General features: G+C 62.1%; 2 protein-coding genes and 1 long non-coding RNA gene across 4 annotated transcripts in view; 2 read left to right on the forward strand and 1 right to left on the reverse strand.

Moving 5' to 3' along the window:
* Positions 1–509: 509 nt before the first annotated feature.
* On the forward strand, positions 510–18,161 carry LOC109023513 (A disintegrin and metalloproteinase with thrombospondin motifs 7-like; the record flags this gene model as incomplete). The annotated part of the gene is given in 19 exon segments (XM_063698740.1): positions 510–833; positions 1,435–1,527; positions 1,943–2,088; positions 3,476–3,735; positions 4,579–4,725; positions 5,974–6,218; positions 6,527–6,668; positions 9,978–10,104; positions 11,587–11,626; positions 11,628–11,807; positions 12,063–12,925; positions 12,927–13,473; positions 14,388–14,540; positions 14,979–15,152; positions 15,233–15,379; positions 16,647–16,781; positions 16,909–17,045; positions 17,675–17,813; positions 17,928–18,161. Coding segments are annotated over 19 exon segments (4,233 nt in total), but the record flags the coding sequence as incomplete, so codon positions are not given.
* Positions 18,162–18,605: 444 nt separating this feature from the next.
* LOC134756422 (uncharacterized) lies at positions 18,606–22,829 on the forward strand. The gene is made up of 4 exons (XR_010131042.1): positions 18,606–19,402; positions 20,641–20,915; positions 20,994–21,167; positions 22,752–22,829. It is a non-coding gene; the product is annotated as an uncharacterized lncRNA (long non-coding RNA).
* TBC1D2B (TBC1 domain family member 2B) overlaps positions 22,717–27,812 on the reverse strand; it is an 82,532-nt gene continuing 77,436 nt past the window's right edge. Inside the window, exons 13-14 of one of the 2 annotated variants that reach the window (XM_055363912.2) lie at positions 25,915–26,075; positions 22,728–22,795 (exon numbers count right to left, since the gene is read on the reverse strand). In XM_055363912.2, the coding sequence (XP_055219887.1) occupies positions 22,728–22,795; positions 25,915–26,075 (229 nt within the window). Of the gene's footprint in view, positions 26,076–27,812 lie in introns of both variants that reach the window. The other variant, XM_031002319.3, reaches the window with a different exon arrangement.

The raw sequence follows: 27,812 nt of genomic DNA on the forward strand, positions 1-27,812 counted from the left end.
TTTGCCACACTGCAGCAGCAGGAGAATGTGGTGGATACAGATGGCACCTGCTCATGTCTGCCAGTTTCCCCGCCACCGCTGCCAGGGAATGCTGGCTGGAAGAAGGCAGGAGTAGATAGGGTATGACAGAGGCCGGAGGCCAGCCCTGTCGGGGGGTGGGGGAAACGGGACAGGCATGGCTGCCCTGGGCTCTCTCCCAGGGGAGGGGCTGCTTTCCAGACCTCGCTTTTCCACAGATGACCCGAGGTCTCTGCCTGGGTGGGGCCGTCGGAGGCTCTGTTGTGTCAACTGTGATGTGATGTTCTCCGGATCCTTGTCGGGCCTGGCTTCCAGGGTCTGGGCTCAGACACGGAGGTTGCAGGGTTGGAGAGCAGGGCCACATGACGGCTTGGCGGTCCAGGAGGCCTTCCGAGGGAAGGGCCCTGGCAGCGTGTGCAGAGGCCTGGGATTGGGGTTGGGGTTGTTTAGCCAGCTGGAGTGCCCAGGAGGAGAGATGAGAGAGGCCGGGAGGGCCTGTGCTGCTGGCTGCAGGTGGAGGATCAGCTGAGCTGAGCGGGGAGGCTGGAGTTTCCTACAGTTGTAGGGCTCTGTGCCCCCTCCCACCTCTCCTCCTGTCCCGGCCCCACCGAGGCTTCTCCGATGGGTCTCACAGGCTGCGCCCCCCTCCATCCTCCCGTCCCATCTCTAGCCGTGGGTGGGGCCTGTGCCTGGACGACCCTCCTGCCAAGGACATCATCGACTTCCCCTCGGTGCCGCCTGGCGTCCCCTATGCTGTGAGCCACCAGTGCCGCCTCCAGTACGGGGCCTACTCTGCCTTCTGCGAGGACATGGATGTGAGTGGGGCCGGTGTGGGTGTGGGGGTGTGGGGACCCAGCAGGAGGGCTAAGGGGGCAGCTCTCACCAGCCCGTGGATGCCAGCCTGGGAGCATCTCTCCTGGCCTGGGCTGCGCCCCCGAGTGACACTGTGAGACATCAAGTGGCCTGTGGGAGAGGCCAGGGATGGGTGGCCACAGACCCAGCTCTGAATTCTGGGTCAACCATGGACCGACTGTGACCCTTCAGACAAGTCCCTTCGCCTCTCTGGAGCTGGCTTATAAGAGGGAAAAGGAACCCCTGTGGAGAGGGTCTATTTATCCTGGCGAAGATCGCCTGAAGTGATCTTCTAACAGGAGTGTTTCCAGAGGAGGGGCTGGGCCGGGAGAGGTGTGGACAGCTGGGGACTGCTCTGAGCAGTGCAGCCCCGGGCACCCCACACCACCACATGGTCTGGGGAGGAAGGTGGGAGCAGACACACAAGAAGGAACCTCTGGGGGTCTGTGGGCCCCTGCCATGTGGAGGGCTGCCCAGGGGACCCTTGGGGACAGGGAGGGGGGCAGGGTGGGTGGCGGTACTGGGGAGGGTGTGAGGGTATGGCCCATGCCCTCCTCCTCGCAGAATGTCTGCCACACACTCTGGTGCTCTGTGGGGACCACCTGTCACTCCAAGCTGGATGCAGCCGTGGACGGCACCCGGTGTGGGGAGAATAAGGTAGGGGATGTCCCCAGTCCCGGCAGTGGGTGTGTGAGAGGCCAGACTTCCTGCTGTGACCAGGCCCTGGGGTCAGCCTCGGCTCACAGTCTTGCTTGTGCTTGTAGCAGAGCCCCACGCTCTCTGCAGCCCAAGCCCCCGTCTGCAAAGCGGAGGCATTGGGGCCAGGGTTTGATTCCATGATTCCCCAGGGTGTCTTCAGCTGAGTCAGCACGTGGGCTGTTTTACTCCCTGCTCAGCTCCTCCATGTGGCCTGGGTCACAGATGATTGTGATGATTGTGAGGGGGCCTCTCTCACCTTCCATCCTTCCCCTCTGTGCCTTTTGCAGCCTTCCCACCCACCTTGTTCTCACTAGGGTGAGGATGACTGATAGGCTTGGGGGTGGGGTGGCTCTACCTCCGTCTGTCTCGGTAGTGGTGTCTCAATGGGGAGTGCGTACCCGCGGGCTTCCGGCCCGAGGCCGTGGATGGTGGCTGGTCTGGCTGGAGCGCCTGGTCCATCTGCTCACGGAGCTGTGGCGTGGGTGTACAGAGCGCCGAGCGGCAGTGCACGCAGCCTACGTGAGTGTGGGGCCCAGGGTGCCCTTGGGCAATGGGACAGAGGGACCCAAACAGTCAGCCGATTGCAGGAGCTTGGCTCTGTCCCAGCCCCTGGCTCTTAGAAGTGTCCTGATAATGGTCAGTCTGAGTGTCCAGGCCACCTTAAGTCACTTTCAAGGAATGTTCTGGGGGCTGACAGGGTCCCCACTTCTGACCCCTTTCCAGAGAGGGGGACACTGAGGCCCAGAGACTAGAGAGACTCATCAGAGGCCACATGGCAAAGCAGCTGCTGGCTGGAAGGAGGCAGGAGAGGGCAGTGGGGAAGAGCATGGGCCCTGGACCTTAGATGGCTCAGGGTTCGAATCTCCTCTTCACCCCTTCTCTGGGCCTCCATTTCCCCGTCTGTATAATAGCAGTGCCCATCCAGTAAAGTTGTAGTCAGGGGCAAATGCAGTTTATGCAGGCCAGGCCCTCAGCCCTGCAGCTCATCTGTAGTGGGCACTCAGCGGGAGGGGCTTGGTGGCCTCAGAGGCTCAACAAAGGTCTGAGATGAGATGGAGCAGCTGGGAGGATGGGACAGCACTGAAGGGGTGGCCTGAGGTGAGTGACTTCACCTCTCTGGATCTCTGTTTCCCCATCTAAACGGGGGGATGCAGGGGGTGTGAAGATCTGGTGAGAAGCAGAGGCCAGTGGTACTGTAGACCGAGGCACTACCCGGCTGATCTTCACTTCAGGAGGCCACCCGGGGCAGGCATGGGGTTCACAGCCAGCCCCACCCAGGGCCCTGTGCTTACCCAAGACTGGCCTGTGCCCCTCCCTGCCTCCTGGCCTCCAGGTCTGAGCTGGGTGGGGGCCAGCGACCCTGGCCTAGATGAGGAGGATTTCAGGAGCTGTGCTAGGTCAGACCTTTCAGCTGGCTGGGGCCCTGGGCGCTTCCTTTAGACCTGGGCTGGCGGTACTGCCACCAGGAGGAAGGCTGAGGACTCAAGGGCTCGTTAGGATGCTGGTGTCATGGGCTGGAGACTCGGAGCAGTCCCTCCAGCCAGTGCTAGTCATGCCTGCAGCTTGTCCCAGCTTCTCAACAGCCCTCTGCAGAAGCAGCCCCAACCCCACTTTATACATGAGGAAACTGAGGCCCAGAGGGTGGCCGAAGACTTGCCCACGGTCACACTGTAGGTTGGGGGCAGAGCTGAGGCTTCCTGCTGCCACCTCCCCCAGGTCCTTACAAACAGGGAGAGTGTGTCTGGGCCAGAGGGTGGGCAGCCCAAGGGAGGGGAGCAGCGTGCACAAAGCTGGGCAGCAGGGATCTCGGGGTGTGGGTGCAGGAGGAAGCTGCTTGCTCTGGGCTGTGGCCATGCAGTAGCACTCACTGGGCCCTCACTGGGGCCCACCCCGGTTCTCCCCACAGGCCCAAATACAAAGGCAGATACTGTGTGGGTGAGCGGAAGCGCTTCCGCCTCTGCAACCTGCAGGCCTGCCCCGCTGGCCGCCCCTCCTTCCGCCACGTCCAGTGCAGCCACTTTGACGCTATGCTCTACAAGGGCCAGCTGCACACATGGGTGCCCGTGGTCAATGACGGTGAGTGCCGCCCCCCAAGGAGACATTGAGGCTCAGAGGGCTGGGGGTGTGTGGGTCCAAGGTTACCCTGTGATGCGAGCAGGAGGCCCAGTCTCCATCCTAAGCCTGGGCCGCTCCCACTGTCCCCTGGGGCTGCTGCTCGCCCCTAGCTCCCCAGTCTGCAGCCTTGCAGATAGCTATCAGCCCAGCCGGAGCCTCCAGCATGTTGGTGCTGCTTGGGAGCCTCCAGCCTGCCATGGATGTGTGTCACTCCTGGCACTGGGGACCCTCCCAGTCAGGCCTCGCCCCCCTGCGTCTCCTTGGATGCCTGCACCAGTACCGCCCCAGCCAGGAAACCAGAGCCCAGGCAGTGGCTTGACCTCTTGCTGGCTGGCTGACTCCAGGCAGTGGTCTGCTCCCTGATAGAAGGGGTTAAATGAGGTGGCACAGATGACACGAAGGGCTCTGAGCCACGAAAAGTAGCCCTCAGTGTTTGGTAACAATTTCTATTCTTATTTTTAATAACAACGACGGCCTCTCCTCTTTGCCCATGTCCCCAGCCACCTACTTGTCCCTGCTTCTTGCCCTCTAAGCCTCTGGAGTATCAAGGCCTGGGCTCCGAGGAGGACCCAGTGCCTTTGACGTTGAAATTCCCTGCATGCGCTGCTCAGGAGCCCGTGGCGTGTCAGATCCCCTGCCTGCTTTGCAGAACTCTTCCCTTCTCTTGTCTCATGTGATGCTCACGACATGCCTTTAAGGGAGGGGTGGGTCTCCCCGTCTCACATCTGAGGAAACTGAGGCTTAGGGAAGTAGAGAAGTTCACCTGGGTCAGAGGTACAGCTGGGATGGGGCAGGGCCAGAGAGAGGCCTCCCGACCCCTACTCCCAGCTTTCTCCTCCTGATCCTGGCTGTCCCCCGGGGCTGGGGCCACAGAGGGCTGGCCACCAGCACCAGGGGCCTCCTCTCCTCGTGTGTTGCAGAATGTGGGCTGTGACTTCAAGATTGACTCCAGCGCTATGGAGGATCGCTGTGGCATGTGCCACGGCAACGGCTCCACCTGTCACACCGTGAGCGGGACCTTCGAGGAGGCCGAGGGCCTGGGTATGGGGTGGGACCACTGTGGGGAGGGGTGTGCTCTTCATCTGGTGGCCCCTTCCCCATCTTCCCTGGGCCCATGTCCTTGGCCTTGTGGTCCCCACCCAGCCTAGAGACGGCTAAGCAGGGAAGCCTTGCTGGGGTGGATTCTTGCAGGAGTCAGGGGACCCCTGGCCCATGTGCAGAGACCTGCCCCCATGGGGAGTCCTCCTGTCCCAGAGACCCAGCTTGTGTGTGGCCCCTGGGCCTTTCCAATAATGGTAGTCTCCTCCTGAAGCTTCTGAGACCCCAGCTCCGTGTCCTCACCTCCGGTCTGTTTTGCACACGTTGCTCAAGTACTGACTGTGTGCTAGGTGATGGGGACATGCAGGTGAAGCGCTTAGTCCTGCAGGGGGACAGAACCTTCTGGTGTGACCAGTGCAGTGGAGGGAGGCCCAGAGGGCTGTGGGAGCACTGAGGAAGAAGGTCCTGGCCTGGGGAAGTCAGGGAAGGTTTCCTGTAGGAGGCGGAAGTTGAGCTGAATCATAAAACTCGGAAGAGATGGAAAGGGCATTCCAAATGGAGGAAAGAGCTTGTGCCAGAGCCTGGAGGCAAGAAGGGAAGGCAGGGCCAGCTATGGGGCCTTGAGTGCCAGGCTGAGAAGCTTAGATTTTCTCCCAGAGATGCAGTGCAGTGTGGTGGATAAAGCACTGGCCGTGGAGGCTGCTCATATCGCAGCAGGACGCTCATGCATGTTACTATCGCTGTCTGCCTCACTTTGCTCATCTGTAAAATGGGGATAACAATAGTACCTATGCTATAGGGCCGTTACCCATGAGCTTACACATGTGAGGTGCTGAGAGTAGTGCCTGGCACGTGATGGGTGTGATGGAAGTGAATGAATAAAAGCAGGCCGCGTGGGGATGAGGAGGGTGTCCCAGGAGAAAGGCCTGGGCACTTCGGCCTTTTTAGAAGGAAGATGCCAGCTGGCCCTTAGAGTAGGGGATGGATCCAGCCTTGTGATGAGACCAGTTTAGGTCCCCAAGAGAGGGGTGACGGGGCATGGCCACAGGGTCAGGATTTTGTGGCACCTCTGCGAGGTTTTGGTGACCCAAGACAGATCCGAGCAATTTAGGGAGCTCAGACTTTAAAGCTAATGGCGAAATCTTTGGCATCAGCAGGCAGAGGCAAGTGGGGAGAGACATGAGGGGAGCGGGTGGGGATAAGCAACCTTCTCACCCTGGGCACAACCTATGCACAACCCTTGGCTGACAGGGTATGTGGACGTGGGGCTGATCCCAGCCAGCGCACGCGAGATCCGCATCCAGGAGGTTGCCGAGGCTGCCAACTTCCTGGCACTGCGGAGCGAGGACCCGGAGAAGTACTTCCTCAGTGATGGCTGGACCATCCAGTGGAACGGGGACTACCAGGTGGCAGGGACCACCTTCACATACGCACACAGGGGCAACTGGGAGAACCTCACGTCCCCGGGTCCCACCAAGGAGCCTGTCTGGATCCAGGTGCCTGCCTCCCGAGGCCCAGGTTGGGGGAGCAGAGGCGGAGTCCCAGGTTGGGGGAGCAGAGGCGGAGTCCCTAGGCCCAGCACCCTCCATGGCAGGTCTCGTCCTGGAGGAGTGAGCCCTGGTTCAGTCACAGAGCCTGGCTCTGAGCCCGGCCCTCCTGCTGCGGCCTCTACCTCGGTTTCCCCATCTTTAAAATGGCCCAGTCATGTAGCTGCAGTTCACAGAGGTGGCTGGCGTCGGCTCCTTTAGGACTGGGTGGATGGAGAAGACACCTCATGCTCGCGGGCCCCCGCCTGCCCACCCAGCTGCTGTTCCAGGAGAGCAACCCTGGGGTGCACTACGAGCACACCATCCACAGGCAGGCAGGTGGCCACAGCGAGGTCCTGCTGCCCGAGTTCTCCTGGCACTATGGGCCCTGGACCAAGTGCACAGTCACCTGCAGCAGAGGTGAGAAGTGGGGCAGGCACAGCCCCACCAGCAGGGGCTTCGTCTCTAGACAAGGACACTGGCTTCAGCTCCCAGCTCACTGCTGGGCCACCATGGGTTTGGAAGTTTGCTTCTCTGAGCCTCGTTTCCCCATCTGTGAGATGAGGCTAGCGACTGCCCCATGTCCCAGGCCTGCTGGGAGGGTAGATGGATGAGGCAGGTGGGTGCTGGCTCGCGGTGCATGCTCAGTGTGTTCCAGCTCTTGGTGTTCTCCTTCCAGGGGACACAGCTCCCCGTCGATTTTGTCCTTGCTCAGTTCTGGCAGGTCTTGTGCCTGCATTTCTGCTGCATCCCGGAGACCAGCCCAGGCCCCTCACCACACTGACTTATTTCCCTGAACTGTTTATAAAAAGTAGGGCAATTTCATTAACTCTGACTCTTCCTCCCCGTATTTCCCTGTCTCCCCTCTCGCTCCTCAGTCTCCCCTCTCGCTCCTCAGTCTCCCCTCTCGCTCCTCAGTCTCCCCTCTCGCTCCTCAGTCTCCCCTCTCGCTCCTCAGTCTCCCCTCTCGCTCCTCGTCGCCCCTCGGTCTCCCCTCGCGCCCCTCGGTCTCCCCTCGCGCCCCTCGGTCTCCCCTCGCGCCCCTCGGTCTCCCCTCGCGCCCCTCGGTCTCCCCTCGCGCCCCTCGGTCTCCCCTCGCGCCCCTCGGTCTCCCCTCGCGCCCCTCGGTCTCCCCTCGCGCCCCCCTCGCGCCCCTCGGTCTCCCCTCGCGCCCCCCTCGCGCCCCCCTCGCGCCCCTCGGTCTCCCCTCGCGCCCCCCTCGCGCCCCCCTCGCGCCCCTCGGTCTCCCCTCGCGCCCCCCTCGCGCCCCCCTCGCGCCCCTCGGTCTCCCCTCGCGCCCCTCGGTCTCCCCTCGCGCCCCTCGGTCTCCCCTCGCGCCCCTCGGTCTCCCCTCGCGCCCCTCGGTCTCCCCTCTCTCTGTCTCTCTGTCTCCTCCCCACTGTTCCTCAGTCTCTCCTCTGCCCCTCCGTCTCCCCCCATGCCTCTCAGTCTCCCCCCCGCCCCCCAGTACCTCCCCCCACGCCCCTTGGTCTTCCTCCCCCAACTCGGTCTCCCCCGCCGTTCCTTGGTCTCCCCACATCTCGATCTCCCCACACCTCAGTTTCCCCCTTTGTCTCTTAGTTCTCCCCTTTCCCCCTCAGTCTTCCCATTGTTGACACTCAGTATCCTCAGGGTCTCAGAATCGGGAATCTGAGATACAGACATTTGAGCATTCCTTTAAATGCTGTTATAATGACAAAGTGAAAATGGAGAACTGGGCAGATACCTTCCAAAGCTAGGAAACCCATTTTATCTAATACAGCTGTCTTTATTTATTTATTTGATTTGATTTTGAGATGGAGTCTCACTCTTGCCCAGGCTGCAGTGCAATGGCGTGATCTCAGCTCACTGCAGCCTCCGCCTCCCAGGTTCCAGCAGTTCTCCTGCCTCAGCCTCCCGAGTAGCTGGGATTTACAGGCATGCGCCACCATGCCCGGCTAATTTTTTATTAGTAGAGACAGGGTTTCACCATGTTGGCCGGGCTGGTCTCGAACTCCTGATGTCAGGTGATTCGCCAGCCTTGGCCTCCCATAGTGCTGGGATTACAGGTGTGAGCCACTGCCCCTGGCCTAATACAGGTGTCTTTAATTGGACAAACTTGAAAACCAACAAATACGCTTGCAGCACTAGACATTTGGGGAATTGTCTTTCAGCAAATTGGCTGCTTCGCAGGTGGACCACTTGGGAGCATCTGCAGAGGCAAGTGCCCTGTGGTGGCTGGAACAGACAGGGGTTCTTTGTCTCAGGCAGGAAGTCCCAGATGCACAGTCTAAGCTGGCGGGACCTGGAGCTGACCGGCCCTCAGCCACACCGTCCTTGTCACAGCAGCCTCCCCTCCACTCCTGCTTGCCACAGATGGTGTCCTCCCTTCCAGGGCTCTTGCAGTGTTCTGGGCAGGAAGAAGGAGAGGGGAAAGGGCTGACTCCCAGAGAGGGACTTGTGCCTTTTCCTCCCAAGCCAGGACTGTGTCCCAGACCCCCCTAGTTGCAAGGGAGCGGCAGTGGGGTGTGTTTTCAGCAGGTCCCATTGCTGCCTTGAGCAAAATCAGAATCTGTTGGTGAGGAAAGAGGGGGATGAGTGTGGGACTGGCAGCTCAGGGGAGGGACAACTTACTCTCGGGACCACGGGGCTGGGGGTGGAGCAGAGAAGGCAGAGCCACCAGCAGAGGGGGTCCTGCAGCTGGGCCTCAACAGGCAGTATGGAAGTGAGTGTCCAAGGTGAGGAGCATGGCTGTGCAAAGGCCCCAGGGTGGGCGGTGGCAGAGGGTGTGAAGGACAGGAGCAGTGCCAAGGCTGGTGTGGGGGTGGGGAGCAGGGGCTGTCCCTTGATGCCCCATTTTTTGTCCAGACGTTCTCTGAGCCATTGGGAAGGGTGTGGATGGTGGGACGGCCTTGACGCCATGGCTGGGTTTGCAGGCTAGCAGCAGCTGGCATGGATCGAGCTCTTAGGATGTGCCGGGCACGGGCCGAGCCTACACATGCAAGAACACACGCAGTCCTCCCTCCAGGGCTTGGAGGAGGCAGGATTGTTGCTCCCACTTCACAGAGGAGGACGCTGAGGTTCAGAGAGGCCAAATGAGTTGCCCATGGTTTCAGCTAGGAAGCAGAGGGTCTGGGCACCCAACCCACTAAACCTCTGCACTCTGCCACCCCTCCAGGGGTAGCCAGAGGGGAGGCTACATAGGAGAAAGGGGGTGTGTGAGAACCAGGAGGACAGCGAGGAGGTGACGGTGGAGGTCTGCCTTCATCCTGACACAGGCAGTCAGGGAGGGTTCTGGCAGAGAGAGAGTTCTGGGAGGGTTCTGGGAGGGTTCTGGCAGAGAGAGAGTCTTTGGGTCTTGGGCAGTGGGCACCTGGGTGCCAGTCCCAGGCTGAGCCTATGGCCCCTAGGTGTCAGTCCCAGGCTGAGCCCTATGGCCCCTAGGTGTCAGTCCCAGGCTGAGCCCTATGGCCCCTAGGTGTCAGTCCCAGGCTGAGCCCTATGGCCCCTAGGTGTCAGTCCCAGGCTGAGCCCTATGGCCCCTAGGTGTCAGTCCCAGGCTGAGCCCTATGGCCCCTAGGTGTCAGTCCCAGGCTGAGCCCTATGGCCCCTAGGTGTCAGTCCCAGGCTGAGCCCTATGGCCCCTAGGTGTCAGTCCCAGGCTGAGCCCTATGGCCCCTAGGTGTCAGTCCCAGGCTGAGCCCTATGGCCCCTAGGTGTCAGTCCCAGGCTGAGCCCTATGGCCCCTAGGTGTGCAGAGGCAGAGTGTCTACTGCTCAGAGCGGCAGGCAGGACCCGTGGATGAGGAGCACTGTCATCCCCTGGGCCAGCCTGATGACCGCCAGAGGAAGTGCAGCGAGCAGCTGTACCCTGCCAGGTGAGCCCACCCCACCCCCTGCCAACTCCCCACCCCCACCCCCTGCCAACTCCCCACCCCCACCCCCTGCCAACTCCCCACCCCCACCCCCTGCCAACTCCCCACCCCCACCCCCTGCCAACTCCCCACCCCCACCCCCTGCCAACTCCCCACCCCCACCCCCTGCCAACTCCCCACCCCCACCCCCTGCCAACTCCCCACCCCCACCCCCTGCCAACTCCCCACCCCCACCCCCTGCCAACTCCCCACCCCCACCCCCTGCCAACTCCCCACCCCCACCCCCTGCCAACTCCCCACCCCCACCCCCTGCCAACTCCCCACCCCCACCCCCTGCCAACTCCCCACCCCCACCCCCTGCCAACTCCCCACCCCCACCCCCTGCCAACTCCCCACCCCCACCCCCTGCCAACTCCCCACCCCCACCCCCTGCCAACTCCCCACCCCCACCCCCTGCCAACTCCCCACCCCCACCCCCTGCCAACTCCCCACCCCCACCCCCTGCCAACTCCCCACCCCCACCCCCTGCCAACTCCCCACCCCCACCCCCTGCCAACTCCCCACCCCCACCCCCTGCCAACTCCCCACCCCCACCCCCTGCCAACTCCCCACCCCCACCCCCTGCCAACTCCCCACCCCCACCCCCTGCCAACTCCCCACCCCCACCCCCTGCCAACTCCCCACCCCCACCCCCACCCCCTGCCAACTCCCCACCCCCTGCCAACTCCCCACCCCCTGCCAACTCCCCACCCCCTGCCAACTCCCCACCCCCTGCCAACTCCCCACCCCCTGCCAACTCCCCACCCCCTGCCAACTCCCCACCCCCTGCCAACTCCCCACCCCCACCCCCACCCCCTGCCAACTCCCCACCCCCTGCCAACTCCCCACCCCCTGCCAACTCCCCACCCCCTGCCAACTCCCCACCCCCTGCCAACTCCCCACCCCCTGCCAACTCCCCACCCCCTGCCAACTCCCCACCCCCTGCCAACTCCCCACCCCCACCCCCTGCCAACTCCCCACCCCCAGGCATCCTGGGTCTGCCACAGGCCCCTACATCTGGGTCCCTGGAGGCCCCGGGGAGGAGCAGAGGGAGCTGGGCTTTCATTCTCTTCCCAAGGCTGAAGCCCTCACCCCAGGTCACCCCTCACCGCAGGTCACCCCTCACCCCAGCCTAGGCCAGCCTGGGCCAGCCTGGACACCTGTGGTCCTCCTCTTTGGATCCCTGGATGTGGAAATAGGCCTCGGGTCATGCTCAGTTTCCCTGAGGGGAGGGTGGCAGGAGCGGAGGGGCTGTGCCATGTCACCAGGCTTTGAGGTCAAGAAACTTACCTGGGCTTGGAGCTCTGGAGAATCAACCACTGGCCTCAGTCCCAGCTCTACCCAAACCCTGAAGGCCTGGAAGCCCAGCCTGGCCTTCCCTGCTGGTGAGCCTGCCGATGCCACCCGTCTGATGCCATGCTGCTGCCACCCATGTGCCCCCGCCAGGTGGTGGGCAGGTGAGTGGCAGCTGTGCTCCAGCTCCTGCGGGGCCTGGGGGCCTCTCCTGCCAGGCTGTGCTCTGCATCCGCAGCATGGGGCTGGATGAGCAGAATGCCTTGGAGCCACCCGCCTGTGAACACTTTCCCCGGCCCCTTACTGAAACCCCTTGCAACTGCTATGTGCCCCGTCTGGCTACCTGGGCTGTGGGGAACTGGTCTCAGTTGAGCGTGGGATGGGAGAGGGCCCACCTCCAGCTCCACCCTTGGTCTTCGGCTACCGGGAGGCAGACAGCCTTCCTGGAGCCCTCATGGGTGGGAGGGAGTCTGGGCATTCCAGGGTCCAGCCCCGACTCTAAAGCCTCAGGGATCAGGAAGCCCCTGGCAAGCATGGCCATAGTCATGGCCTTGAGCTGGGCAGGGCCAGAGAGGGCTGGCTGGGGTCTCTGCCACTCCTAAGCCCCCTCACCCTGGCTTCCCCTGCAGTGCTCAGTGACATGTGGGGAGGGCACTCAGCACTGAAATGTCCTCTGCACCAATGACACCGGTGTCCCCTGTGATGAGGCCCAGCAGCCAGCTAGCAAAGTCACCTGCTCTCTGCCACCCTGTCGGTGGCCCCTGGACACACTGGGCCCTGAAGGCTCAGGCAGCGGCTCCAGCCATGAGCTCTTCAACGAGGCTGACTTCATCCCGCACCACCTGGCCCCACGCCCTTCACCCGCCTCATCACCCAAGCCAGGCACCATGGGCAATGCCATTGAGGAGGAGGCTCCAGAGCTGGACCTGCCGGGGCCCGTGTTTGTGGATGACTTCTACTACGACTACAATTTCATCAGCTTCCACGAGGATCTGTCCTACGGGCCCTCTGAGGAGCCCGATCTAGACCTGGTGGGGACAGGGGCTCGGACACCCCTACCACACAGCCGTCCTGCTGTGCCCTCCACGGGTAGCCCCGTGCCTGCCACAGAGCCTCCTGCAGCCAAGGAGGAGGGGGCACCGGGACCTTGGTCCCCTAGCCCTTGGCCCAGCCAGGCCGGCCGCTCCCCAATCCCACCCTCAGAGCAGACCCTTGGGAACCCTTTGATCAATTTCCTGCCTGAGGAAGATGCCCCCATAGGGGCCCCAGATCTTGGGCTCTCCAGCCTGCCCTGGCCCAGGGTTTCCACCAATGGCCTGCAGACGCTTGCCGCCCCTGATAGCCAAAATGATTTCCCAGTTGGCAAGGACAGCCAGAGCCAGCTGCCCCCTCCATGGCGGGATAGGACCAATGAGGTTTTCAAGGATGACGAATCTGAGGGCCGTGGAGCACCCCACCTGCCCCCGAGACCCAGCTCCACGCTGCCCCCTTTGTCCCGTCGGCAGCACCCACTCCTCTCCTAGTCCTGACGTGGCGGAGCTGTGGACAGGAGGGACAGTGGCCTGGGAGTCAGCTCTGGAGGGTGGCCTGGGGCCTGTGGACAGTGAACTGTGGCCCACTGTTGGGGTGGCTTCTCCCCCTCCTCCTCCTCCTCCTCCTCCCGTAGCCCCTCTGCCAGAGATGAAGGGCAGGGACAGTCCCCTGGAGCCAGGGACTCCCACCTTCCCAACCCCAGGACCAGGCTCCTGGGAACTGCAGACTGTGGCAGTGTGGGGGACCTTCCTCCCCACAACCCTGACTGGCCTCGGGCACATGCCTGAGCCTGCCCTGAACCCAGGACCCAAGGGCCAGCCTGAGTCCCTCAGCCCTGAGGTGCCCCTGAGCTCTAGGCTGCTGTCCACGCCAGCTTGGGACAGCCCCGCCAACAGCCACAGAGCCCCTGAAACCCAGCCACTGGCTCCCAGCCTGGCTGAAGCGGGGCCCCCCGCGGACCTGTTGGTTGTCAGGAATGCCAGCTGGCAAGCGGGAAACTGGAGCGAGGCAAGTGGTGTGGGCTGGGTGGGCAGGGAGTTTGCACGGGACCTTGGTGACTGTTTCTTCACTGAAAATGAGCAGAGTAGGACACAGGTGCCATCTGTCTCGCCTCCCTCGGGGAAGGGGTTCCCAGGATTAGGGGGATGAGGGGACCCCGGGGCCCATTCCTGGGCAGCACAGGGGGCCTCAGGGAAGGCAGGGGCAGGCACACTCTGGCAGCACAGCACGCCCCAGGATGGAGCTGGCTCAGGCAGCTGTGCAGTGGGGAGGGTCCCCGTGTGGCCACCAGGCCCAGTCCTCCCCAGCAGGCAGCAGCTTCCCTGAGGTTCTGCCTGGCTCCTCCAGGCTGGGCTCAGCCCACTGCCACCTGGCTCCGCCCTCAGTGGCTCCGCCCTCCTCTAGCAGTGACCTGCAGGGGTCTGAGCTGCAAGAAAGAAGCTGGCTAGTGCCCCTCCCTGGGTCCCCAGATGGTCACTGCAGGAGAAGGAAGCTTCTGTTCAGATTTCTAATTTGAAGGTGGGAAGGGGCAGGCTGAAGCTTTACTCAGCGATTTGGCTGCTGGTACCAGGACCCAGCCTTCCTTCCCTGGTGCCTCTGGGAAGCCATGAGGATGGTCAGGATAGCTGGTCAGGGGTGCCCACAGGGTCCCCTCCCCCCACCTCTGCACCAATGACGCTGGAACACAGGCCCTTTGTCCCATGTGAGCAGGGATGGTTGGTTGTTGGGGGGAGTTGACTTTTCATCCTCACAGTCTTCCTGGGAGGTGGGTGGAGGAGCCTATTTTGCAAATAAGGAAACTGAGGCCCAGAAGACGGCCTCTGTCTTGCTGAGGTCTCGCTAGCCTAGGTGGGTAGTTTCCTGGCTGTGGAGGCCTGGCGGGGATGGGATCTGCCTGGCTTTCACGGGTCTGTTCCCTGCAGTGCTCTACCACCTGCAGCCTGGGTGTGGTCTGGAGGCCGGTGCGCTGTAGCTCCGGCCGGGATGAGGACTGTGCCCCAGCTGGCCAGCCCCAGCCTGCCCGCAACTGCCACCTGCAGCCCTGTGCCACCTGGCACTCAGGCAACTGGAGTAAGGTGCGTGAGGATGGAGCCAGGACAGGCATTCCCAGGGTATGGGGTGGAGCCCTGGTTCCCCACGGCCTGTGTTCCGAGAGCAGCAGGGAAGGGGAGGGCTCCAGGCTGCACGTCTGTGTGCCCGATCTCACTGGATTCCGAATCTCTTGGGAGTCTTCTCATCTTTGTCTGGCTTGGCCTGTCTCCTTTCCTCTGTATCTTTGACCCCATCTGGACTTGTCTTTCACCAGCTTGCCTTTGTTCCTCCCTTTCTCTGTCTGTCCCAGCCCATGGCAGCCTCTGGCCATGCCACCTTTTGCCTGGGGCCTGCCAGCCTTGGCCTCTCGCTGGGGTTCTTCAGATATTTCCCCGGGCTGGGGCGTGGGCCTGATGCCTTTCCCGCCACATGCCTCACAGGGTCACACCCGTGGGCCTGCACGTGGGTGTCTGGGTCCCCAGTGCTCCCGCAGCTGCAGTGGAGGTTCCTCAGTGCAGGACGTGCAGTGTGTGGATACACGGGACCTCTGGCCACAGCAGCCCTTCCATTGTCAGCCCGGGCCTGCCAAGCCGCCTGCACACCGGCCCTGCGGGGCCCAGCCCTGCCTCAGCTGGTACACGTCTTCCTGGAGGGAGGTGAGGCCTGGGGGTTCAGATGGGGGGAGGGGATGCCCTCAGACCCTGGCTGTGCCCTGACTCCTTCCCTGCCCACCCAGTGCTCCGAGGCCTGTGGCGGTGGTGAGCAGCAGCATCTGGTGACTTGCCCGGAGCCAGGCCTCTGCGAGGAGGCGCTGAGACCCAACACCACCCGGCCCTGCAACACCCACCCCTGCACGCAGTGGGTGGTGGGGCCCTGGGGCCAGGTGAGCCGGGCTGCGGCGGGGAGCAGGGAGCAAGTGCTTGGTGGCGCCTGGTCAGTCCTGGGTTGGGTGAAGGAGCTGTGGAGTGTGTGCTGTAAGCCAGGTTCTTTGTGGCCCTGTCACTGGACAAGGCCCCGCCCAGCTGGCGCTCACACCTGCCAGGGAGAAACAGACAAGGAAAGGGCACATGTGTTTTGATGTCAGGGAAGGCCTTCTGAGGAGGGGCCTGGGGTTGAGACCCGAGGGAGGAGTCAGTGATGCCAAGGACACGGAATCGAGGGGACAGCAGGTGTGAAGTCTGAGGCAGGAATGTCGAGCTTGGGGCGATCAGGGAGCCCAGCAAAGGCCAGCGGCAGAAGGGGGCGTAAGAGGGGCCTCGGATGGGCAGGACACCTTCTGCTGGGCCTGTTTGGAACTGAGGGGTTCAGAAATCTCAGATTTGGGCCCTGAGCTGGGTCCTGGAGTCAGCTGGGCCAGCATTTGAGTCTTTGTCCCACTGGCTGCTGAGTGACTGGGCAGGTTGCTTTGCTTTGCTTGGCCACTCTTTTCTCATCTGTAAAATTGGAACAGCTTAGGAGAGGAGGGTCAGGAGTATTAAATGAAGGAACGCAACGAAGCACAGGGCTGGGCACAGCACGACACTGGCAGAGACTCAGCGCATGTTCAGGGCTGATAACAACGAAGCCTGGTGGGCTGGGCCCTGGCTGTGAAACCTGTCTCCTCCCCTCCTGCCCATGAAACCTGTCTCCTCCCCTCCTGCCCATGGGCTGCGGCAGGTCCTCTGCCCTGTTCCTCGGGCACAGCGGTGTCTCGCCCACACCTCTGCCCTGTTCCTCGGGCACAGCGGTGTCTCGCCCACATCTCTGCCCACTGCTGCATCAGGGCTCCATCCCGGGGCCCCTGCCCAGGCTTCTCAGGCATGTCCTGTGTGAGGGGCTCACTGCCCTGCAGCCCCGACGGCTGTCCCACGGTTCTCATGCCCCTTCCCTCTGCAGGAGCCGATCCCACAAGTGAGAGTGGGGTTCCAGCACCAAGTGGGCTCTAGGAATGGGACCAGGTGCTCCAGGAGGCACTGAGGGGGCGGCTGGGAGCAAGGCAAGGCCAGGCCAGTCAGGCACAGGGCGCAGGGATGGCTTCCCAGAGGAGGTATCCCTGCCCCCACTGCTAGGGCTGGCCCTGGAGACACTCATTCCTCCCCTGCTCCCCTCAGTGCTCAGCTCCCTGTGGCAGTGGCATCCAGCGGTGCCTGGTCAAGTGTGTCAACACCCAGACAGGGCTGCCCGAGGAAGACAGTGACCAGTGTGGCCACGAGGCCTGGCCTGAGAGCTCCCGGCCGTGTGGCACAGAGGATTGTGAGCCCGTCGAGTCTCCCTGTGAGTCCCCTGACCCCAGGCTCCCTGCTGAGGTGAGGTGGGGTGGGGAGGGTGATGGGGAAATGGGGTCGTCAAACCATTGCGCCCACAGCACTGGCTGGTTCCATCTGTAGTCTGGGCTCAGGAGCCACATGGCCACTGAAAATCCTGATGCCACAGGATGCCATGCCGGAGGCTGGGCTGTGCCGGGAATCAGTCAAGGGGTGTCCCAGCCACACAACATCCCGCAGGCAGCTGTCTGGCCTCAGGGGAGAAGAGGGAGTGGCCCTGGCCCCTGAGTTGCTGTGTGAACCTGGGTAAGCTCTTTCTCCTCTGAGTCTCAGTCTTCCCACAGTGAAGCCAGGGATGGCCCTGAGGCTGTGTGAAAACATCCTGGGTGAGACCCTGTCCTTAACCCTGACCTTAACCCTTACCTATCCATTCCCTGGCTAGAGGACTGCCTAGAGTGAGCAATAGAACCACATGAAGGGCCTCCCTTCCCTGCCCCCGACACGCACATACACGTGCACACACACGTGCGTACAGACGCGCGTACACACACACACTTCCTCCAGCTGCAGCTGCTCCCAGCAGTGCTGAGGGCAGGAAACAGGGTGGCCCTGGAGTGTCACCTGGGATCCCCTTGCCAGCTGTGTGGCCTTGGGCTCCCATTTCCCTCTCAGGGCCTTCCTGTGCTGAATAAAGGGGCTGCCAAGCCCCATCCTTGCATAAATGAGGTCTGGGCATGAAGGGCACAGCACTGCGTGGGCATCCAGGTGGTGCTCAGGGAAGGCGGCTTTCTCCCCTCCCCCACAGCCACTGTCATCCCCAATTGCAAGGTCAGGGAGAGGGCCTGGGGCTGACCCTGCCAGTCTAAGGAATCCAGAAGCCGTGGCGTGAACAGCTGTGTCCCCTGTGCTATTGGCTGTCTGCTCCCTGTCCCTAGGACAGAGTCCTCAGCCAGGGCCCTCAAGCTGGCATTCAGGGCCCCCTGCAATCTCCCCGGTCTGCCTTCTCCCCGGTCTGCCTTCTCCCCGGTCTGCCTTCTCCCCGGTCTGCCTTCTCCCCGGTCTGCCTTCTCCCCGGTCTGCCTTCTCCCCTTGTCCAATGCTGCCTTCTCTACCTGTGCCAGCTCCTGGGCAGCCCTCATTCAGGCTCAGAGTGGCCCCTGCCATGCCTCGCTCCCCTGCCTCTGGCAGGGGTGGCCTTCCTGCCTCAAACCCCATTACCTCAAGGTCCAGTGGCAGTGCCCCTACCCTGTCCTGCCTGCCCTCAGCACGCACCCAGCCAGCATCTCAGAGCACTCCTGCATGCTGCCTGAGCTGGGTGCTGGCACCAGGTCTCTCGCCTTCATGGCTAGGGCTGGCCACAGGGAGCGGGGTGGTTATGACCCCAGTGGGGGGGGACCAGATGGGGCAGAGAACAGGAACTGAGGCCTCTGGGGGCCTAGAACCAAGGACGGATGGCCCAGGAGGCTCTGGGCTTGCAAGGTCTCCCAGGGGCGGGTGTGAGTGGGCTGCGGGGAGTGGGCTATGGGGGCTGGTTAGGTGGCTGAACTAGAAGCTGTCCTAAGTGAGGAGTTTTCTACCATCAGTGAACAGTGGAGGGGTGGCTGGGAAGGTGTCTTGGACTTGGAGACCTGGAATTCCCAGATATTCTGCTGGTCTGTGGGACAGTTGGCGGGACATGTGGAAAGCCGGGAAACTCGTGTGTGTGTGCTCACTGCAGTGACACAGCATGGCCATATCTGTTTGCTGTGGAGGTGGGGTTGACAGAGGAGAGAACCGAGGCCCAAGAGGTGAAGCAGCTTGTCTGAGGTCACCCCGGGCGACCAGGATGCAGGCCTGCAGATGTGCACTTTGGAGCTCTGCCTGGAGCTGGGGTGGAGGAGCCTGCCTGCCTGCCTGCTGCCTCGTGTCCTCTGCCGGGCCTGGGGCATGTCCCAGGCCCAGGGCTGGCTGCTGTCCTCCTGCTCCTCTTGCTGGAGTAAGCAGGGCCTGGGGTTTGTTAGCAGCGGCGGCAGCAGCAGGAGCAAGGCTAGGAGGCTGGAAACAAGCCACATCCCAAAATCCCTCTGATAACCATGGGGCAGGAGGGCCCAGCCAAGCCTCAGCCCTGACAAGCACAGCCTGCAGCTGGCCTCCCTCCCCATTGGGCCTGGGCTCAGTCCCTGGTTTCCACTGACGGCCTGTAAGGCCCACTCACTCTAGGCTTCGTGGCCCACCTAAGAAGTGGGAGGCTGGCCTAGGAGATGGGACCCTGTGACTCAGAACCCGAGGCTGAGTACAGCCCCCGTGGCTGGAGGTGGTCACAGAGGCCTGGCAGGATAGGTGCACTGGGGCAGGGGGAGGTGGTGGGAGTAGATGGCAGAGGTTGCTGCAGGCTGGCAGGAGGCCCCTGGGACCTCAGTTCTGTGCCAGGATCTGTCAGGGAACACCAGGGGTGAGCAAGGATAGAGATGGGGTGGCAGGGTGTCACCCTGGGCAGGCTCTTTCATGGGCGTGTGAGGGGGTAAGGGTGGGGTCTCAAGACCTTTCCTCCAGAAACTTCAGCCCAGCAGCGCCCGTTCTCGAATCCTTGGGTTGGCCATGAGCAGGTGGGACAGAAACAGCAACAGCTGGAGACGTGTGACCTTCGTTTGGGAGCCGCTCCAGAAACCAAGGCACTCTGCTTGGTAGGGAGCTGCTGGAGCCTCCTTAAGGTGGTTGGGGTGGGGAGCCAGGTTCTGGGTACCCCAAACCACTGGTTCTCCCAAACCACTGGTTCTGATGCCTACCCCCCGGCCCCCCAGCTCCCGCCCCGCCCCCCAGCTCCCGCCCCGCCCCCCAGCTCCCGCCCCGCCCCCCAGCTCCCGCCCCGCCCCCCAGCTCCCGCCCCGCCCCCCAGCTCCCGCCCCGCCCCCCAGCTCCCGCCCCGCCCCCCAGCTCCCGCCCCGCCCCCCCGCTCCCGCCCCGCCCCCCAGCTCCCGCCCCGCCCCCCAGCTCCCGCCCCGCCCCCCAGCTCCCGCCCCGCCCCCCAGCTCCCGCCCCGCCCCCCAGCTCCCGCCCCGCCCCCCAGCTCCCGCCCCGCCCCCCAGCTCCCGCCCCGCCCCCCAGCTCCCGCCCCGCCCCCCAGCTCCCGCCCCGCCCCCCAGCTCCCGCCCCGCCCCCCAGCTCCCGCCCCGCCCCCCAGCTCCCGCCCCGCCCCCCAGCTCCCGCCCCGCCCCCCAGCTCCCGCCCCGCCCCGCCCCCCAGCTCCCGCCCCGCCCCCCAGCTCCCGCCCCCCAGCTCCCGCCCCGCCCCGCCCCCCAGCTCCCGCCCCGCCCCGCCCCCCAGCTCCCGCCCCGCCCCGCCCCCCAGCTCCCGCCCCGCCCCGCCCCCCAGCTCCCGCCCCGCCCCGCCCCCCAGCTCCCGCCCCGCCCCGCCCCCCAGCTCCCGCCCCGCCCCGCCCCCCAGCTCCCGCCCCGCCCCGCCCCCCAGCTCCCGCCCCCCAGCTCCCGCCCCGCCCCGCCCCCCAGCTCCCGCCCCGCCCCGCCCCCCAGCTCCCGCCCCGCCCCGCCCCCCAGCTCCCGCCCCCCGCCCCGCCCCGCCCCCCGCCCCGCCCCGCCCCCGCCCCCGCCCCCCAGCTCCCGCCCCGCCCCCCAGCTCCCGCCCCGCCCCCCAGCTCCCGCCCCGCCCCCCAGCTCCCGCCCCGCCCCCCAGCTCCCGCCCCGCCCCCCAGCTCCCGCCCCGCCCCCCAGCTCCCGCCCCGCCCCCCAGCTCCCGCCCCGCCCCCCAGCTCCCGCCCCGCCCCCCAGCTCCCGCCCCGCCCCCCAGCTCCCGCCCCGCCCCCCAGCTCCCGCCCCGCCCCCCAGCTCCCGCTCCGCTCCGCTCCGCTCCGCTCCGCTCCGCTCCGCTCCGCTCCAGGCTATGAGCGGGACTGCCTGTCCTTCAGGTTCTGTGTAGACGCTGCACCTACTGGGCCGCTGCTAGCTGCCCACCGTCAACACCCAGTGCTGCTGCTCGTGCTCTCCGCCCAGCCACGGCGCCCGCTCCCGAGGCCATCAGCGGGTTGCTCGCCACTGACCGTGCCAGGATGCACAGACCGACCAACAGACCTCAGTGCCCACCATGGGCTGTGGCGGAGCTCCCGCCTCCTGCGCCCTGATGGTGCTAACCCCCTCTCACTATCCAGCGGCAGGCTGGGGACCTCCTCCCCCCTCAAAAAAGGTATTTTTTTATTCTAACAGTTTGTGTAATATTTATTATGATTTTACATAAATGAGCATCTACCATTCCAAAGCACAGCATGACTTCATCTTGGATTTGGAGAATCTTAAAAGTGAGAAACTCTTCCCCCTACTCCTCTGCCCAAAACTCCACCGCCACAGCACCTCGGCAGGCGCGGCTTTTCACCTGCTCCTCTGGGGCAGATCTGCAGGGGACAGAGCAGCAAACAAGTCCGTGAGAGCATGGCGTCTGGTGAGCCATGGGCCTTGGAAGCTGGGGGGCTGCTGCCCAGGGAGGGCTGTCTGCAGAGGGTGGGGTTCTGGGGACAGGAAGGTCTTCCGGGCAGGGGCACAGCTTGGCCCTTACTTGCTGCCTGCCTCCAGCTCAGGCTCCCAGCTTTCCCTGGGGCCCTACTCTGTGGTCCTACTCTGTGGTCCTCCAAGACCTGTTCCACAGGGATTGGGCCCACCTTGTCACTTGCAGGGACTGCCCCTTGGAGTGATGGGGACTGAGGCCCCCAGGGGCACCTCCCTGGCCCTGTTGTATCTATTGACTCTTCTGCAAAAAGTAGACGGAGAAGAGAGCAGGCTGGCCTGCTGTGCCCTACTGTGTCTGTCCCAGGACTTGGAAGGAAGGGAGGGAGCGTGGCTAGGGCGGCTGCCTGCAGGTGCGTGTCCTGCTGCTCCCCAACTCAACATGCTCACCTCATTTCACACCAACAAGCCCCATCCTCAGAGGAGGAGCCCAAGGCTCTGAGAGGAAGTAACTGGCCCAAGGGTACATGCCCTGGTGACACAGGCCCATCCTAGGCCCTGACTGCCCACCTCCAAGTTCCAGGCCACCCTGAGCAGGCCCCAGTGGCGGCTTTGCACAGAGAGGGAAGCCTGCCAGAGTTCACCCAGGAAAGCAAGTTGCTGGGCAAGCTAGCGTGAGTCCCAGCCCCACTGTGCTGCCCGAGGGTAGAGGAGCGTCAGGCGTGCTTCCTGTCTGTCTGCAGCAGCCCGGCTGGCCCAAAGAGACTCTAGGGACCCACACTCTGAGTCATGGCTTCCCAGGCCTTAGTCAGAACGGCCCCTGGTGGCACTCTCTTCCAAGGGGTGGGGAGCAGGGCCTGTCGACTTGCTCCTGACCCACACACCGAGCCAGTCCCTGTCCCAGCTCTGCCGCCGCTGCTCTGCTGCGTGACTCCAGGAACCCCCAGCCTCGCTGAATCCATGTCCCCAGAAGAGAAAAGCCTGCCAGGCCTTGGCCTGCCCTGTCTGGGAATCCTTGCTGGAGCCACCCCGAAACACCCCTATGGGAACCCCTTTGGTCTTCATCATTCTTGGGTGTTTTCCACTGATGACTGGGGGTGTCCCCAGTGGCAGCTGGGCCTGAGCTGTCAGCCCAGGCAGGAGACAAACAAGCCTGTGACTCAGGCAGGGCATGGCACAGCTGGCGGAAGGAGGCATGCCTGTTCTTTGTGGCTGGGCGGGGGGTTATCCGGACACAGGGAGTCTCCAGCTTCCGGCTTTCCCACCTCGGTGCCCCCAGCCCACACCTGCAGCTTGGCCATGGTTCTTGGGGCCTCCCAAGGCTGCCCCTGCTGGCAAAGGCATCCTGACACACCCGCCCCAGGATAAGCCAAGGGCAGAGACACCCAGAAACGCCAGGCTGGAAGGTCGGAGAGCCCCTCCTCGCCCCTCCTCGCCCCCCCCCCGCCCCTCCTCGCCCCCCCCAACACCAATAAGCCCTGCCCCACCCTCCAAGCCCTTGGGGTGAGCCCCATCACTAGTGACTATAACTGAATTTCAAAGCAGAATATTATACAAATTAGTAGTTTATTTCTTCCTTTAGTATTACAGTTCCAAAACGTAACTTGAAGGTCAGCACAGGAGCTGCTGTGATATAAAAGGAGAGAGTCACCTGGCGCCCCCTGCAGTCCTCCAGTTGCCCAGCAGCGGTGGGACGCTCAGTGGCACACACTGGGTCTCTGTATGGCCTCCCACCTGCAAGGACTTCCCCGGGCAGGCCCAGCTGCCCAGAAGCCCCGGAACACACAGGAAGACAACACTATAGGATGGTGGGTGAGGATCTGTGCAATACAAACATGTAGCTAGAAAACCCAACCGAGGATCTGTCTAGAATACTTCCGATATTAATATACCGTAGTTGAAACCAGAACCGTCTCCAGCCGTCAGCAGTCTTGGCGGCTACTGTACAGCTGTCAGCATGACTACAGGCAGCGCCCGAGGCTACCTGGGGTAAGAAGTGGGCCCGCACATCACATCGGTGAGTCAGTGAGAGTCAGGGCCAGAGGGAAGAGCAACTCGGAGGCTGAGGCTGGCACAGATACACACAAGGGAGTCACACACATAACATAAGAACTTGTTATATAAAATATGTGGAATCTAGAAACACCTTGAGAAAATAGCCTATAAAAATATAAACTGTAGTGAGAGTGTACAAAAGTATTAACAGAGATTCAACCCATAAAAAACCCCATCCATTTAAAAGTTGGCAATTCCTAGCAGGTGTGGGGAGGGAGCTCCCCTCGGTCCTGGTGCACGCATTTGGACAGGCCTTTGGGTTTCCCAGCTGGCAAGGTCCCCCTTGCAGGGGCCACGGGCTGGGTGTTGGGGTGTAGGTTCAGAGGAGGAACAGCAGCATGGGGCAGCCCCTGCCAGAAGGGCCCACTGCCATGGCAGCCAGTGGAGGCCAGGGACCTTCAGGGCACTGGAGGTGACAGAGCAGCTCTTTCCTCAGTGACCCGAGAGAGGGGAAGTGTTAGCGCAAAAGAGTGGGGCCCACAGTCCTGGAAGGAGGAGTTAGCTCCCTCCTGTTCCCAAACTTTAACCAGGCGGAGCTGCCCTCTCTTGCCTTCTGGACACGCATCACTTGATTCCAGGCAGGAGAACCTCTGAAAAAGTGTCCCCAGTCCCTTTCCTCCAGGAACTCTCCTGCTGTCACACACACACTGCCCGGCAGCTGCTGACAACTGCCTGGAAACACTAACATACCACCGTGGGTTGCAGCCACGACGGGCCCCTGGTCAGGTGCATCTCTCAGGGCAAACTGGACAACACGAGCCTGTCCCTAAAGGCAGCTCTTAGCCCCAGGACATGGCAGTGTGTGCTGGCGTGTTCCAGGGGCCATTGGCTTGGAAAGTAAAACCTGAGGGCCCAGCCCCATTCCTGCTGCACCTCCTCAGCAGCTGCCCCCCAGGCTGACAGCTGTCGTTTCACGATGGGCTGAGGGGTGGGGGTTCCAACACTTGATTTGAGCAGACTGCAACGCCCAGCTCACAGGACAACTGAAGGAGTCAGACCTCAAACTGCTGCTCTCAAAGACAATGACAAAACCCATTTTTGATGCCTGAAAAGAGGCAAAGGCTTCTGGCTAAATATACAGGCCAGCTCTGTCTACCCAGTGAAACATTAACCAACTCCACTAAAGACATGAAGCCGGAGCTCACTCTAGCATGTGCTGAAACACCAACTTTGCCGTGGCATTGCCAAAAAGTTGACAGCAAAAAATAATAGGAAAAAAGTACTTCTTAAAACTGCATTGCTTCAATTCTTAGTCTCAGTGTGTTCACAACAAAGGATGATTTCCAGTTTTTTTCGGGTAATATGAAACATTCCACTGAGACCATTTCTCTTGTATTTTCATAACACTGTGCCAGAAAACATCCTCTCACATCTACGCATCAGGGATGCTCCAGAGGGATTAAGCAAAAACAAGCTCCTTGCTCAAAGCCTCTCCCCAGCCTTCAGAAAGGCAGTCCTCTGAGTTCCCAGAAACTGCTGTGTCAGAGGCAACAGCCCCTGCATCCTGGCAGAGAACAAGGATGCTTCCAGGCAGTGGTGGGGTGGGCACACATCTGGGAGAGCTCACCCAAGCCTGCCCCAAGCAAAAAAGTTTCCCAGCCCCGGGCACTGGCAGCCGGCCTCCTGCACAACCCAGGCAGGTGGAGACACCAGGAGCACTGGCCATCCCCAAGGAGGCCATGGTTTTCAGCTGTCCAAGAACGTTCACGCTGCGGCTGCACCACTGCCCTGCAAAGCACCCCTGAAAACATTCCTCCATCCCCTCAACCAAGGCAGCCCAGGCGTGGGCCTGCTTTGCAATATGATGGTCCACTGTTTACTTGGAATCCCGTCCCATCGTACTTGGTGAATGATTTCCACAAGTCAAGAAGGGCATTCCACAGAATCTCACAGAGCCATGCCTGGCACGGGGCAAGCTGGGGACAGAGCAGCCCAGTGATCTGCAAACACAGACTAGCCATGAGAAGTGAGGGTGGGTGTCTGGGCAGCCAGGCCCTCCCCATGCAGGCTGGAAGACACTGATGGAAGGGTTGCGTGTGGAAGAGCAAAGGCTATTCTAGAAATGGGGAATGGCTGGCAGCTTAAAGCCACTGGTGGGAGGTTCACAGGCTTTCTACAGTGGCCATTTCTGAACAAGGGATGTGCCTGCTTTTCTAAGGCAGCCCCTTTTCATACCAACCTTATGCCTGAGGCAGCAACCCTCTGGCCTACAGGTGCCTGAAGCACAGTTGGCATCCTTTATAGCACTGCCTTTCAAAACCACACACCACTGCCCACTATGTACAGGAGAGAGAACATGGGGAGATGCCCAGCAAAGCAAGGTTTCAGAGGGTCAGAGCACCGACAGGCTGACGGAGGCCGGAAACAGGCTCTTGCAAATAGCCACTGGTAAGCCTGAGGATCCACCAAGCAGGCAGAAAGCGTGACTGAGATACGTGTAACCAAAAGCATGGCACGGAAATGGCTGTAAACAGATTAGACCTCCCACCCCTGCCCCCCGCACAGTGGGAAATGAGGAAGGGCAGCCTGGCTTGGGACATCTGCCCAGCAGATCCCCAGAGGCCACACACGTTACATTCTGGCTTTTAAGTGCACTTTCACCCTTTGGGCACACTTTGGTTGTGAAGGAAGGAAGAGCAGCATCCCGGAGCCCACTCAGGTATCCTCCTCCTCGTCACTGACCAGCTCACCCTTGTCAGGGCTGGTGTCCCGCTCACGCAGGAAGTCCTCACGGATGGCCTCCAGCTCGGTCAGCTCCAGCCGGACTTTCTCCAAGTGGTAGGCACGTCGGTTCCGGATCTGGCGTAGGGGGAAAGGGTTCAGGTCCCCAAAGGAGATACTGATCAGCTTCCTGGCAGGACGCAGGGGAGAGACAAGAGAATCAGCGGTGCTCCAGAGAGTGCTCACACACATCCCTCACAGGCACAGCAGGTGGCCTGGGGCAGGGTGGGAAGAGCACTGGCCAGGCTTGGGGCCTGATGTAGGGGATGAGGCCCACTTTCTGTAGAGAGGTGACAAAGCACAATGGCCCAGCCAGGGGCAGGCTCAGAATGACGACCTGGACTCCAGCTCTGCCACATGCTTGCTGTGTGACTGAAGTCACCCCCTTTTCTGGCCTCTGATCTTCATCTGCACACTGGGGTAACAGTAGTGCCACCTCCTAGGGTGTGGGATTACTCGTGTTCCCACACATAAGCGCTGAGAAGAGCTCCCGGCACTTACATGGTGATGGCAGGTATGTCTTCATCCTTGGGCAGGCATGAGGCCTGGCACCGGGCACGAGTCCGGGACGTCTGTGTCCCAGGACTCATTGACTGGGAATGAACACAGGCCCAGGCAGTCCTGGCGATGACTGTCAGACCCAGTCGGCAATGTGACAAGTGTCCAGATGCAGTCTACAGAGAAATGTGCAGCTTGTGGGTTTCACATCCCCAGGTCAAGGCTCCAATTTTCAATAAAAATGTTAAGGTTATGATCCACTTGCTCCTAACCACTGGTCAGTGGCTTAATAAAAACAAAACCAAAAGCTGTCCTGAGGCCTGGCTATGGATTTGTAGCACTAATGGGTCAGCCACACTGGTCTCTGGGGATCACAAAATAGGCCAGTTCCTAGGGCCACCTTCTTCCCCTCTCTGGATTCTGCCAGGCCCCAAATGCTTTGTATCCACCAACATGGGCTCATGCGCTTCCCTGTCAACCAAAGGCCCAACAGACTCACCAGCCCCAGGAAAAGTGTGATGAAACAGAAATGCCCTGAAGGACTTCCTGCCTGTCCCCATCAGAGCAGGCCATTTGCTCCTGCTGCTGTCGGCTGCGTGGGCTCCTTTTAACACAAGGCACACATGAGGGTGCAACCTTTTATGTTTCAAAACACCCACTACTACCTGGACATGCTTAACTCTCGTCCAGAGGCTTAAGGTCAGAAAGGCCAGCTTTATTTAAATTCCGAATTCACCAGTGTGTGTTCTGGAACATGGGAGCACCAGAGAACAGAGAACGCCTAAGCACAGGGGTCCCCGCGTGTGGATTTCTCGGGTTCCGCCTCCTGCCTGGCTCTGCAGACCGGGCTGCCAGCCCCAGCAGGCGGGAGGAGGCTCCGTGTGAACGGGGCACAGGGTCCCCACCACCAGTCCTTTCTCCCCAACAGCTGTCAGCCCACAGCCCCCACAAACCCCAAACCTACGGCGCCCAACCCTCCTGTGCTGCAGAACACGAGCCCGAAGTATAATTCTTCATTTGCTCCTCAGTCAGGAGCTGACAGAGACCCCTCGGCCCAGGCTGGCACCCGGGAAGCCAGACCCCACCTCTGCCTCAGGCCTGGAAGTTTCCTCTGGGAGATGAGAAGGTGCCCCATGGTCAGCTAAATTTGGGAGACGATGCTCAGCGCCTTAAAAGGCTCCTAGAAGTCCTGCTGCAGAACGTGGTTCAATCCTGTGTAACTCCCGTCTCCTGAATGCAGCTGACCACACAACTCCCTCCCCGCGTTTCTGAAGGCCAATCGCTGTGCTGCAGGACTGGCCTCCTTGCAACCACTAGTCTGGGGAGCTCATTAAAACACTGAGGCTCCAGCCCAGAGGCGGGTTATGGG

Source organism: Gorilla gorilla, chromosome 16, assembly GCF_029281585.2.
Source record: "Gorilla gorilla gorilla isolate KB3781 chromosome 16, NHGRI_mGorGor1-v2.1_pri, whole genome shotgun sequence".
NCBI lineage: Eukaryota > Metazoa > Chordata > Mammalia > Primates > Hominidae > Gorilla > Gorilla gorilla.